We start from the raw sequence: 13,424 nt of genomic DNA, 5'->3' as shown, positions 1-13,424 counted from the left end.
CTGGGGAGGGGACGGGGGCGGGTGGCTCCTCTGTGGGCTTCCTCTGGGGCCTTTCCAGGTCACAGTTCTGCTGGGGATGCTGGGGACAATGCCGATCCCTTCTCCAATCTCTCCTAAAGTCAGGACTTGCCCCTTACGTTGGCTTTGGGTCTCCCTTTGTGTCCCCTGGCCCTCCCTCCAGGGGCACATGTCTTCAGAACCCTGCACCTCTGAATTTCTGAACTCGCGTACCAGAAGGGCCAATTCCACAACCTCCCTTAAATGATCTGTCCCAAGGTCTGTCACGCCAGTGTGACTTAAAACCCCGTCCTGCAGTTAAACCCCTTCCTCCTGTGCTATGTCCTGCAGTGATGAAACCTGTCTCTCCCTGACCCTCAGTATCCCCACCTGAGAAGGGGGATAATGCTATCTACTCTCAGGTCTCTGTGAGGGTTACACAAGATGATGCCTAGCAAGCACTTAGCCCAGTGTGGGGCATACAGAAGGCACTCATAAATGCTGTCTGGATCCAGGCAGCACAATTCAGGGGGGCAGGGGAATGCAGTTTAATTAAGAAATTACACCAACCAGGGGCACCTGGGTGGCGCAGACAGTTAAGCCTCCGACTTTGGTCGGGTCATGATCTCACAGTTTGGGAGTTCGAGCCCCACGTCGGGTCTGTGCTGACAGCTCGGAGCCCGGAGTCTGCTTCGGATTTTGTGTCTCCCTCTTTCTCTGACCATCCCCAGCTCACGCTCTGTCTCTCGGTCTCTCTCTCTCAAAAGTAAACAAACATTAAAACAAAACAAAACAAGCAGTGTAGACCTAGGGTCCAAGATTGAAAATTCATTCATAAAAAAAAAGAGATTATCCCCCTACCAGTGCACTCAATATTGATACTATAGCATAAATATTGAACTACAAAAAATTAAATTCTCTAGGAACACCATTTTTAAGATTAAGCAATCTGGTCCTCCTCTAAGGCTGCTGTGCTTCCAAAGAGGCTCAATTCTCTTTCTCCCTCTTTGGGGGAGAAAAAACGTCCAGAAGGTGAGTTTTGGGTCTGAAACATGGCTTGATGCTTGGCCCTCGGCGGTGCTCGGCTGTCTCTATAATGAGCAGAGAACCTGCCGCAAGGACTAGGAGGGGGATGCGAGCAGCTAATGAGACAGGGATGCTGTGAAAAGTAGAAGTGCTTTGGGACTCCGAGGGACTGTAAAATAGCAACTCTCCCCCTACCTTGGCTTTACTCCTGCAGCTTAGTGTCTCTCCTCCCTTGATTTAGAGTCTGTCTAGCTTACAGATGGAAAAGCCGAGTGGAAGCTGGCTGCGAAATCCCCGGGAACGAGAGAACAGACATTCCTGGGAAAACAAGCTGGGGCCTAATGGTGGGCTGGAGTGGCCTGGGGCTGGGCTCCTGGCCCCCTCACCTGCCCCTCTTTCCTGCCCTGGGGCCCAGACTCGAGCCCGGGGGTCCCTCAGCAGGACGCCAGCTCCTTACTGCCCCTCCACTGGCATCTGCCACACCTGGACCCCGCTGGGCGCCTCCAGTCACAGAACACCCCCTCCCTGTCCTCCCCCACGGAGGAAGGTGGGGGGTTCTTCACACCTCCCACCCCAGGACACCCCCCCTCTCCCCATTGCACCAGTGGCCCTTCAGGACTGAACCACGACAGAGTGGCTAAAGGAAAGAAAGCCAAGGAGGTGGCAGGCAGCAGGCAGAGGCACCAAGAAGGAGAATACTTTAACAAAGGAAGGAGAGTTCAAGCATAAGATGACAAAACTATGAAGGATGGAAAAAGCAGAAGAGGGGAAAGAGATCTGGAAAAAAAAAAAAGCACACACACAAAATAACAAACAAAAAAAAACCACAAGGAAAAGCAATGAGCCTGTGGCATTGTTTACGATAGCCAAGATGTGGAAGCTGGCCCAATGTCCGTCCATAGACGAATGGATACAGAAGAGGCAGAGTACGTGCATAGGGGAATAATACTCAGCCATAAAATAGAGTGAAATCTTGCCATTTGGAACTACGGGGATGGAACTAGAGAGTATAAAGCCAAGTGAAACAAGTCAGAGAAAGGTAAACATGGCATGATTTCACTCATACGTGAAATTTAAGAAACAGAACAAACGAAGCAAAAAAGAGACAAAAAACACAGACTCCTAAATACAAAGAACAAGCTGGTGGTTGTCAGAGGGGAGGTGGGGGAGGGGTGGAACAGGTGAAGGGGACTAAGGGGACACTTATCGTGGGGCGCCTGGGTGGCTCGGTCAGGTAAGAGCCCGACTCTGGATTTCGGCTCAGGTCAAGATCTCGCAGTTCATGGGATCGAGCCCCATGTGCTGACAGCGCGGAGCCTGCTTGGGATTCTCTCTCTCCCTCTGCCCCTCCCCTCCTCGCATACATTTTCTCTCCCTCTCTAAAAATAAACAAATAAACTTTAAAAAAAAGAGTACACTTATGATGAGCACTGTATCATGCATAGAATTGTTGAGTCATTACCCTGTACACCTGAAACTAACATAACACTGTGTGTTAATTATACTTCTATTAAAAACAAAAAACAAAAAACAAAAAACAGCACGGAGACAGGACAGAGAGCCCATGCAAGGCAATGGAAAGAGCACCAAATTTGGAGTCAGACACCAATTTAGAACCCTAGCTCTGTCCCTCACTGGCCATGTGCCCTTGGGTATGTCATTAACTTTACTCTATTTTCTCACCCGGAAACAGGAGGGGATTCGACCTACCCCCAAAGGGTTGTCAGGAGAATGAAATGAAACAGTAAGTGAAGGCAAGAATCGGTACAGTCTCAGGGCATACAGCAGGTGCTCAAAAACAAAAGTAAGTGACACTTCATATTCACTAGTGTGGCCATAATTTTTAAAAGGAAAATAACAGGGGGTGCCTGGGTGGCTCCGTCGGTTAAGCGTCCGACTTCGGCTCAGGTCACAATCTCACAGCTCGTGAGTTCGAGCCCCGTGTCTGGCTCTGTGCTGACAGCTCGGAGCCTGGAGCCTGCAGCCTGCTTCCGATTCTGTGTCTTCCTCTCTGCCCCTCCTCCACTCCTGCTCTGTCTCTCTGTCTCAGAAATAAAATAAAAACATTTAAAAAAAATTATAAAAGGAAAATAACAAGTGTTGGCAAGGATGTAGAAAAACTACCACAGGTATTCATACCGTGCTGGTGGGAATGTAAAGGGGAAGTCCCTGCGGAAAACAGTTTGGGGGGTCCCTTAGTTTGGGGGATTTGCCGTAGATTTGCCACATGATCTCGCAATTCCACTCCTGGGTATATAGCCAAAGGAATTAAAAACGGGTATTCAGGCACCTGGGTGGCTCAGTCGGTTAAGTGTCCGACTTTGGCTCAAGTCATATCTCACAGTTCATGGGTTCGGGCCCCGCATCGGGCTCTGTGCTGACATCTCAGAGCCTGGAGCCTGCTTCGGATTCTGTGTCTCCCCCTCTCTCTCTGCCCCTCCCCCACTCACGCTCTATCTCCCTCTCAAAAACAAACATTTAAAGAAAAAAAAAATTTTGAATGGGTATTCAAACAAGTACGTGTACACATGTATTCATAACAGCACTTTTCACAATAGCCAAAGGGTGGACACAACTCATTTGTCCATCAACCAAAGAATGGGTAAACGAAGTTGGTACATCCATACAGTGGAACATCATTGGGCCATAAAAGGAATGAAGTCCCACTGATACACACAACAACGTGGATGAACTTTGAGAACATCACGCTAAGCAAAAGAAGCCAGATGCAAAAGGTCACGTGCTGAAGGATTCCTTTTATATGAAACGTCCAGAAAGGTTAAAGCCATAGAGACAGAAGGCAGATTAGTGGTGGCCAGGGGCTGGGGGGCAGGGGAGGAGTGGGGAGTGGGGAGTGGCTGCTCAATGGGTCTGGGTTTCTTTTGGGGGTGATGGCAATCTTCTGGAGCCAGACAGAGGTGGTGATTACAAAAAGCTGGATGTAGAAGGCCAGGGGTCCTCCCACCTGCTGGTTCCGGCCACCGCTCCAACCAATGTCCTATTACAGGGTTGGTCTGTGGGAGGGTCTCCTGGTCCTTCAAATCACTGTCTCATTTTCAACAGAGCCAGCGCTCTTTCTAACTCACTCCCAATCCCGTGTCCTGAGGCCGGGTACAGATCGCTCAACCCCCGGTCAGTGGTGGGTGAAAACTCCCTGGGTCTCCCAGCTGGAGCACGGCAGCGAGTGGGCAACAGAGGCACCATTGCTCCTCTCTCCAAATTGTCACAGAGTTTCACTTGGCCCAGGCCACTCAGCCCTCTGTCCGTGCCCAGCAGCCAGCACCACACCTGGAGCTGCGGCCCCAGCATCATGGCCTTCCCACGCCACTCTCCTAGGTACCTGACCCCAAGATTGATCCCCGCCCGTGGGCCAGGCAAGTTCTTACAAGGAGAATGGTGGAGGGAGGGCCACGCTTCCTTCCATGATGCCCTTCCATGCCGGGCAACCAGGGAGGCCATGTCATGCTCTCCGCTCATGGTACCTACCAGCCGGGGCTGAGGTCACAGACCTTGTTCTAAACAGTGACTGAGGTCCAAGAAGTCCTGGTGAATGTTCTGGAAGAGCCAGAGATGGGACGTTGTCTTAAGTGTCCAGGGTCCAACCTTCCCACTTCCCCTCCCTGCTTCCTGCACCCAGAAGCACCCCCTCCACGTGGGCTCGCAGAGCCGCGGACTCCCTTCCCTGTCCCCATCCGGCAATTCCGCACGAAGCCGGATTAGGCATGCTGCCAGATTACAGGAGCCCTGGCTCCTGGGGGCCTCCCAGGGCTCCCACCTCCTCCCAGGCCTGAGCTCATGTCCTCTGTTAACCCGGGGCCCTGCCATAGGGGCAATGGCTCCCCGTCTTGCACACCAGCCCAGCCGCCCAGATCCCTGAGGCCGGGAGCACACAGTATACTCTGTAGGGACAGAAAGCATCCAGGCTTTCATGAAGCTCTGTGCAGGGAGGAGAAGGTACTAGCTGCTGTGAAATGTGGAGCGTGGTGCTATTTCTCGGCAATGGAATAAATTCCACCTGTGCTCCCAGGTTCCCACAAGACTGCAGAGGGCTCCCAGCCTGACGTCCCTCCCCAGGGGACAAGCAGCCCCTTCCTGAACTTACAAAGTACTCCTGTTAGGGTCCCCAGGGCAGGCTGACACAGAAGATGAGGACTTCCTGTCCTAGGTCTCTGCTCAGGAAAGCCAACACGAAGGTCACTCTTAGACAGACAGATACACACACACACACACACACACACACACACACACACACACGCAAGGAGAGGGGAGGGGAGGAAACAAAGAGTTTTGGAGCTTCTTTGCTTCCCTTTGGGAGAGCAGGGCAGTCCCTGTCATCCTGGGACAGGTGGCCTTCAGGCTCCCTCCCAGGGCGGGGAACAAGAGGGTCTGGGGTCTGGCCAAGCAGGTTGAGATCCACATGGGATGTTGCTCTTGAGCAGGGCCTGGGCTTCCAGCCGCTAAGAGCCCAGAAGGCCAAGTGTGATGGAGGCTGTTGGGCCCGCGTGACTCAGCAGAGGTGCTTCTATCTGCTGACTTCTGGCCCCGTGACTCTGATTTGAGCACCCCTCTAGGGATAGAGAACACTCATTCACTTTTTCTAATCATCCCCAGAGGGAAAGGCCAGGGCCAAGATGGAAAGGAATATTCATGGCCAGCTCAAATCCTTCTGCCTAAAGAGGCAGTTTGACCTTGCAGGGAAGCTGGGAGGAAGGGACCTGACGTCTCCCACACCAACTAGATATTCCAGCCAGAGCCAGAAAAATGACCCGAAGCCCCGGTGCTGGAGGCAGGGACTGCCTCCATTCCTCCAAATCAGCAGGCACAGCCTGCTGGGCTGCTGGCTCTTTCTCTTCCTGGTGAGGAGGTGGGGGCAGTTTGCGGTTTCTTGCTCGGTCCCAGCTCTGGACACCCCATCACAGCTGACCCATGCCCCCCCACCCCCACGTGGGAAAGGCGCAGGGGAGGGGAGAAGGGGAAGGTACCAGCCCACCCAGCGGTTCCTCCAGTGCCAGGGAGCCTAAGCGGCTTTTCTCCTGAGGGCAGGGAGGCAAATGCTTAGGCACTTAATGAAGTACACGTGGGGCAGTATGTATACCCGGGTCTGTTCACGGGGGGTCCAGTGGGGTGAAAAACTCCTGCAGCAAGGCCCCAGCCCCTAAAAGGGGGATTCGAGAGGCAGGAGCCTGAGGGCCCTGGCTCCTCCCTGCAGCACCCCATCCCTTGTGGCAAGGCATAGGCCCTCAGCGGCTTTACGGAGAGTCCCATGCTGCCACCTGGGATTTCAGAGTGCAGGGCACAGACACCCGAGGAATGCACTCGCTCGCCCTTTCAGACAGCACCTGCGATCTCCAGGCAGCTGGGCACCGGGTGGAGGCTTCCGTCAGCCTCTGCCTGCAGCCAGCAGGCACCCACCCCTGCCCAGACTCGGGCCTCAGGGCTACCCTCTCCTCTCTCTCCCCCAGCCCTCAGCTTCCTGACCCTGCTGACAGGCCCACCCATAGGTTCTGGCCCAGTCTACACCTTTTGCTCAGCTACCACATTCCCTGCCCTGCTCAGAACGATGCCCTTTTCCACACAAATGTCCTGCACACTCTGCCTCCTCACTCCCACAGGCTCCTGCCTCGGGGCCTCCTCCGTTCTCCACCCTGCAAATTCTCCAAAAGCTCCAGGCGCCCAAGCACTTGGTTCCTTCTGGACTCCCCACCGTCCACCTGGGGTCAGTGCTCACGGGACCCTCACACCCCACTCTCCCTGTCCAAGTCTTTCTGTAGACAGAAGAGACCACATCCAGGCACACCCCTTCCACTTAATTGCACACCAGCTCCTCTGGCCCCAAGAAGAGTGACGTACGGCGTACTGGTTTCTAGAGGCTTCTCAGCCAGGGTTCACCCGTGCTTCTGCATAAGACTCCTGCCCCCACCCCCACCCCAGGGGCCCTCCGGGCACTCCTCAGCCTAGACCTGAAGGCCTGGTGTTCGCCCCCTCCACCCTCCCACAAAGAGTTCTCTGTAATGGAGCGGGGGCTACACCTTGAGAGACCAGACGGTGAGCACAGGCCACCTGGCAAGCAGCACAAATGGCTTTCTCCCATCCCCGCCCAGTAACCTTCTCCCCTTCCACCCACCAGGGGCCTCACCTGTGCGGGTCCCGTTTCCCGAAGCCGTGCCGGTGACGGGGCGCCAGAGGCTTTGAGGCTCCAGCTTTCCAGGGGCTGGGCCAGGCCCCCGGGGTCGCAGTCCCTGGGCAGCACGGGGCTTGCCAAGGGAAGCCGGGGTCTGCGAGCAGGTGTGCCCAAGCTCCCAGGCTCTGCAGCTGCCATCTCCAGCCTGAGAACCAGCCTGGGGATTAGGGACGGATTGCTCTGGGAGATTTCCCCTGCCCTGGGGCTCACAGGCTGCTCCTTCCCATCTGGGAGGAGACAGGCAGGATCACTGAGCGGGGAGACCCAGCTCTAAAGAGGTGCCCCCGCCACCACCACTCTGCCCATCCCCAAGCCCAGCTGTCGCCACCAGGAGTTCAGTGTGCATGAGGACACCCAGGTGTGACAGGCAGCACCTCCAGCCCCCGTGGGGGGTGCAGCACATGGAGACATACACCTGCATCACTCACCCACCTAGTGCAAGCCCAGAAATGCCTCCCACCATCAGAAGCCCCCCTGACAAACAGAGGCACAGTCCACTGGCTCCCTTCTTCACCTCCTAAAGGAAGTAGGGCTCCCGGCCAGGATGAAAAGGAGGTCTCTGGAGCCTGGAGGGGACTTCTTGTTGGATCCTAACATAGCCAGCTCAGCCTGGAGTACCCTACCTCTCTCCCTTCTGCCCCGCTAAAGCCTCCATCACTCCCAAGCCATGCTCCCTAGCCAAGAACTCCCTGGAGGGATCAGAATTCAGCCAGCATCACCTGGGGGACCTCCGCAGCTCTGAGATATTCTTCCAGAAATCCACTCTCTGCTCAGACACCACTACAGCTCCTTCTCCGCTGGCTTCTGCTCCCTATTCCCTGCTCTCCTCCATGCCCCACCCCCCCCCCCCCGCCTCCCCCCAGCATGGCCCAGGCATAAACACCCCGGATCAAACACAGATGGCAAACTCACAGCAGTCCTTTCCTCCTTGGACTTCATCTGGACAGTTCCAGCAAGAAATCCTGTGAGTGGCCAGCAGAGGGGGCCAGAGGGCCACAATTGAGGCGAGCAAGCTCTGAGCAGGGGTACAGGAGGGCCAGCGGAGTTGAGGGCCCAGCTCAGTCTCTCAGGGAGGCTTCTGAGGCAGAATCACCAAAGACACGGCTCCTGCACCTACGTGAGCCAGGCGAAGGACTCAGGTTTTAAATACTCAGGCTCCACACGTGGTAGGGTGGTCCCAAGAAGGTGCGAAGAGATAAGAAGGTCCCAGCCGTATCTGTGGGGCCCAATGCCAGGGCGTGCAGCCAAAACCAAGAGTAGGAGTCCCCACACCCTGGGTTTGGGGAAACCTTACAAACATTAATGGTGGCCGATGACTTGGGGTTTGTGAGGACAGGAACCTAGCAAAAGCACATCAACAGGTCCCGATTTCTGGGGGCCAGCTCAGCCATGTGCAGCCCAGGACATGAGGGTCAGAGACTACTTCCATCACGTCCCAACATTTGTTCCTCTTGCACAGTGGTTATGTGCAAACAGGTCTTCGGTCTCACTTTCCCGAGGAAGGCAGGAATCACATCTTAAACACGTCCGAGCCCTTCGCTGGGCCTAGCATTAGAATGACCCTCCCTGGGCTTTCAGAATGATTGAATGACCTATCTCATGGGGCTGTAACAGACAGTCTGTCTATTGCAGCTTTGTCCTAGGCATCCAAACCACAGCCTGGTCTTCTCATACTAAGACATCCCTCCTCTTCCAGAACTAGTGACAAGCCTGTAAAATAATATCTAAGACAAAGTATATTGGGACCAAAATTTTTAAAAGCATGTTTTTGCACTCATTCTTAACGCAGCCTAGATGATAACATTTTGGTTACTTTGAAATGATCATCCAAAGACTTTTTTTTTTCCTTTTTAATGTTTTTAAATGTTTATTTTTGAGAGAGGGAGAGGGAGAGAGACAGAGTGTGAGGTGGGGAGGGGCAGAGAGAGGGAGACACAGAATCCGAAGCAGGCTCTAGGGTCTGAGTTGTCAGCACAGAGCTTGACGTGGGGGCTCCAACCCACAAACCATGAGATCATGACCTGAGCCGAAGTCGGATGCTTAACTAACTGAGCCACCCAGGCGCCCCAGACTTTACCTTTTTCTAAATCCACGGCAGCTCTTACTGATTTTTTCCTCCCCTATTTCTCATTGTAAAAGTGTTCGGGTTTTTAGAAATATGTTTCTAATGTTGATTTATTTTTGAGAGAGAGCAAGAGTGGGGGAGGTGCAGAGAGAGAGGGAGCGAGAGTCCCAAGCAGGCTCTGGATTGTCAGCACGCAGCCTGTCGCAGGGCCTGAACTCATGAACTGTGAGATCATGGCTTGAGCCAAAAGCAAGAGGCAGATGCTTAACCGACTGAGCTATCCAGGCATCCCTAAAGATTTTATTTCTAAATAATCTCTACACCCAGTGTGAGACTTGAACTCACCACCCCAAGATCAAGAGCCATACGCTCTACTGACTGGGACAGCCAGGTGTCCCTGCAAGTGTTTTGAACTACTTAAGAAATTTTACTTGGAACACATCCACAACAAATCAAACAAGCCCTAAGTATATACACATAGTCTTAATGTTTTCTTTTTCGAGAGAGAGTAAGCGGGGCAGGGGCAGAGAGTGAGGGGGACAGAGGATCCGAAGCGGACCCTGCGCTGACAGGCTGATAGTAGACAGCCCGCTGTGGGGCTCGAATTCACGAACAGTGAGATCATGACCTGAACTGGAGTTAGAGCCTCAACCGACAGAGCCACGCAGGTGCCCCCCCAAAAAGGCGGTCATTTTAAAGCCCTTATTTTTTAAAACGTGTCAAGTCAAATTCAGCATAACGTGTAGAAGCACTTCAAGAAATGTTGGTGGAATAAATGAAACAAACAAACAGACCCCCCTCCCCCCGCCTCCCTCCTTTCTAGGCTCCACCAAGCTAAGATGTGTAACCTTTCCTTCCAAGCAGAACAGAAGGTAGCAGTGAGCAGGAGACCAGAGGTGGGGAGAGCCCTGGGGCTCTCTCCTGAGCTCTCTCCCTCCCTGGACTTCCCGATCATGAAGGCTCAGAAGCACCAGAAAGAGGTTCCTGCAAGAGCACACTGCACCACCAAGATAACCCTGAGGAGAGCCCCCAGGACACAGGCAGCCGGGGGTCTCCCCGATGGGAGGGTTGGGCTCCTCTCCTCCAGGGACAACCACCCATCAGCACAACAACTAAACAGCAGGAAAAAGAGGGGAGGAGCTAGGGGTGAACCGGTAGTCTGCTAAGAGAAAAGGAACAAACAGGAACCAGGGGGAGGTGTGCCAGGCAGGCCAGGGGGAGAGAGATCCCTTTCCCTCCAGAGTCTGCTCTTGTCTTTACGCGCATGAAATGTTCCCAGACCTGCCAAGGCCACGGAGCTTCCTGTCCTGCGGGTGGGAAGCAGGGAGCCCAAGGCGCCGTGATTTGGGGTGGGAAAAGGTTATGTGAGCCCTGGATTTGGGTCTCAGTTCCACAGTTGCTCTGGGACCTCAAGCTCCCACACGCCCTGAGGCTCAATGTCCCCAAGTGCAATGGGAGGCGGGAGTGGAGGGCGGCGGGGGGTGGGGGGTGGGGTGGGGGGGGGGGGGTGGGGCTGAAAAGCCCTGGCTGAAGGGGGATGTATCACAGGAAGACTCACCTAGGCCAGGCTCTGTGGGGGAGGGCTACCCCTCTCAGTGGCACGGCAGAGGGCCTGCGGTCAGCGGCCTGCCGCAGACCCGCACCCTGCCACTCGCTGGCCTCGGCAGGCCATGCGGGTGCTCCGTCACAGCTGCCGGAGGAGGCACCAGGGCCTACAAAGCAGCAGCCTGGAGGAAGAGGCCTTAAGGAATCAGACCCTCGGCATCAGGAGGTAGGAGGGGAAGGTGAGAGACTCTCCGTAGCCGAGCCTCAGTTTTCCTGGCTGCAAAATGGCACGCATGCTCATGAACTCCCAGGGCTGCGGTGAAGATAAACTGGGAACATGCCTGACACATTGTCGGTTTTACCGAACAAGACGACCAGCGCCGAGGCCCCCTCGCCACACGTGTATGTGCACATACACGCACACACACACCACACGCTACTTGGGAGACTTTGCCTGGGACAGAGGAAGCCACAAAAGTGGCTGCCGAGAGGGTGGCAGGTGGATGCGGAAGGGCTACGGTGAGCAGTAAGGCTGGGGGCTTAGGCAGCACACGAGCCACAAGGCAACCTCCTTCTGCGAAGAAGAGGGTGCCCCTGAGAGGATGCCATCGCGTGTACCTGCTGTTAAGTCCTGGCCGTCCCGCTCCCCTGCCGTCACCTCCTCTGGCCCGGCGGAGACGCAGGCCCCATGTCAGCCAAGGTGGGGCGGCCCCCGTGGCTCGGGCCCACGAGCGCGGGCAGCTGGGCTGGGCCAGGGGTCTGTGGTCACACTGCCCCCACCCTCCCGGTTAGCCTGAGCCCAGGGGTGACAGATGGAAGAGGACGCTGGAGGGAAGCCCGGATAGTCGCTGGGCTCCGCTCAGTTCAGTCTCCCCTTCCTCTTCGTTGAGGTTTCAGGCCAGGCCCCTTCTTCCCCTAATACTGTCAGTTTCACACTTTCTCTTTTCTTCTTCTCCTCTGGTTATCGTTCTTCAGCTCCTCCCTTTTTTAATCTTCCTACTTACTCTTCTTTCTCTTAGGGGGGAAAAAAAAAGGCACAAACCACATATTCTGAAGGAGGGGAAACCTGAGAAGCCATCGGCTTTAGAAGCTAAAGACAGCTAAATTTAGCAGCTCAGAATAGAAGGTGAGGCCTTCAAAATCTCACGCTCCAGGTGTGCTGTGAAAATCTCCCAGTTAGCATCCCTCCGTGGCAGGCTGCTGCCTTGCTAATGCTCACCTCTTGCAAATAGGGCTTTGGGAAGCGGTCGGCACTCAGAGTCCTTCCTCCAACACTCATTTGTTGACCCGACCAGAAGATGCATCTTCTTAGAAACTCACATTTCTCAGCAGAGAGCTTCTTCGTCCTCCCTGCACCACCCCCGCCACGAAAGGCAGGAGGGGAGGAAGATTCATAGTCTGCGGGGTGAACTACAGGAACCGAGTGGGCATGTTTCATAGGAGCAGGTGGAGAGGCTTGGCCCCACGAGCGGATAGAAAAGGCAGACAGAAAAGGCCAGAATGGAGAGAGCTGGGGGGTGACCAGCACGCACACACCAGGCCACCCTCCAGCTGCTTCCAGGGAGGGAGAAGGCCATGTCTCCCACCTGGTGCTTTTCCACCCGGCTGATGCCGTGGACACTCCTACAGGAAGCCCCCTGCGGGCAAAGTCATGAGCCAGATGCTGGGCAGTGGAGAGAACCGCTCATCTTTGGTCTCTTTTAGGAAAATCAAAATGGGTGACAGGTGGATAGAAAAAGATGATTTCAAGCCTTTCATAGCCACTGTTTCCTTGGTGGTGGGGGCGCTGGGGACAGGTGTAGGAGAAAGTGACCCAGAGAGGAAGCAGCTTCTTTTTGGGTGGTTTTTAGGAAGAGAGCACCCCCACTCGATACTCTTTGCCGAGAAGAATTTATTTTTTAAATTTTTTTACATTTATTTATTTTTAAGAGAGAGGGACAGACAGAGTGCGAGCAGGGGAGGGGCAGAGAGAGAGAGAGGCGCAGTACCCGAAGCAGGCTCCAGGCTCTGAGCTGTTAGCACAGAGCCCGATGTGGGGCTTGAACTCACGAATCGTGAGATCAGGACCCGAGCCGAAGTCGGACGCTTAACTGACTGAGCCATCCAGGCGCCCCTGCCAAGAAGAATTTAGAATGATTCCTTTCTAAAAGCAGAGGGTTGACATGCAGAACTCTTGGGGGTTCCTGCTGACTCCAGGGCTCCTCACTTACATGAGCTGCCCTGATTAAACGAGGAACGCAAGCTGCAAAATGCTGTTCGATTGAGTGCCAAAGCCAGCAAGGCTCAAAGGGACACGACCCGCAAGTCCGAGGCACATGCCCGCCATGCCACCGGGCCCCTGAGAAGTCAGTAGACAGGCATGGGGCCCAGCTCATAGTTGGCTCTGAAGCCGCCTGCTCAGGCCGTGAAGAAACCTTATATAATGAAGTTAATATTACAGAGCTTTTCCAGGGCAGGCTTCACCTTTCCGGCCACCAGAAGGAGGTCACAGTATCACTTTGGATCTGTTGAGCATCTGCTGGGCATGCTTAATTATTCACTAGCTATGGATACTGGCCCAGCTTTGGGGTCCCAGTAGCAGGGTTTCTGCAGAGGTGGAAAAGGATGCAG

The 13,424-nt window shown here is 54.6% G+C and overlaps 1 protein-coding gene across 7 annotated transcripts in view; it reads right to left on the bottom strand.

The window, feature by feature from the left end:
* The window catches only part of TMCC2 (transmembrane and coiled-coil domain family 2), a 39,913-nt gene that overhangs the window by 6,190 nt on the left and 20,299 nt on the right, over positions 1 to 13,424 (bottom strand). Inside the window, exons 1-4 of one of the 7 annotated variants that reach the window (XM_042925485.1) lie at positions 8,117 to 8,504; positions 7,160 to 7,349; positions 5,126 to 5,192; positions 4,510 to 4,578 (exon numbers count right to left, since the gene is read on the bottom strand). The exons of 4 other annotated variants lie outside the window; for them this stretch is intronic. Coding sequence is in view for 1 of the 3 variants with exons in the window: in XM_042925487.1 (XP_042781421.1) it covers positions 8,117 to 8,143 (27 nt within the window). In the remaining 2 variants the exon portion in view is untranslated. Of the gene's footprint in view, positions 1 to 4,509; positions 4,579 to 5,125; positions 5,193 to 7,159; positions 7,350 to 8,116; positions 8,505 to 13,424 lie in introns of those variants that run through there. 2 more of the 7 variants (XM_042925486.1, XM_042925487.1) reach the window with 2 other exon arrangements.

The sequence above is a fragment of the Panthera leo genome, chromosome F3 (assembly GCF_018350215.1).
Source record: "Panthera leo isolate Ple1 chromosome F3, P.leo_Ple1_pat1.1, whole genome shotgun sequence".
Classification (NCBI taxonomy): domain Eukaryota; kingdom Metazoa; phylum Chordata; class Mammalia; order Carnivora; family Felidae; genus Panthera; species Panthera leo.
Note: the sequence above shows the minus strand (reverse complement) of the source record. Positions and strands in the feature narration are given on the sequence as shown.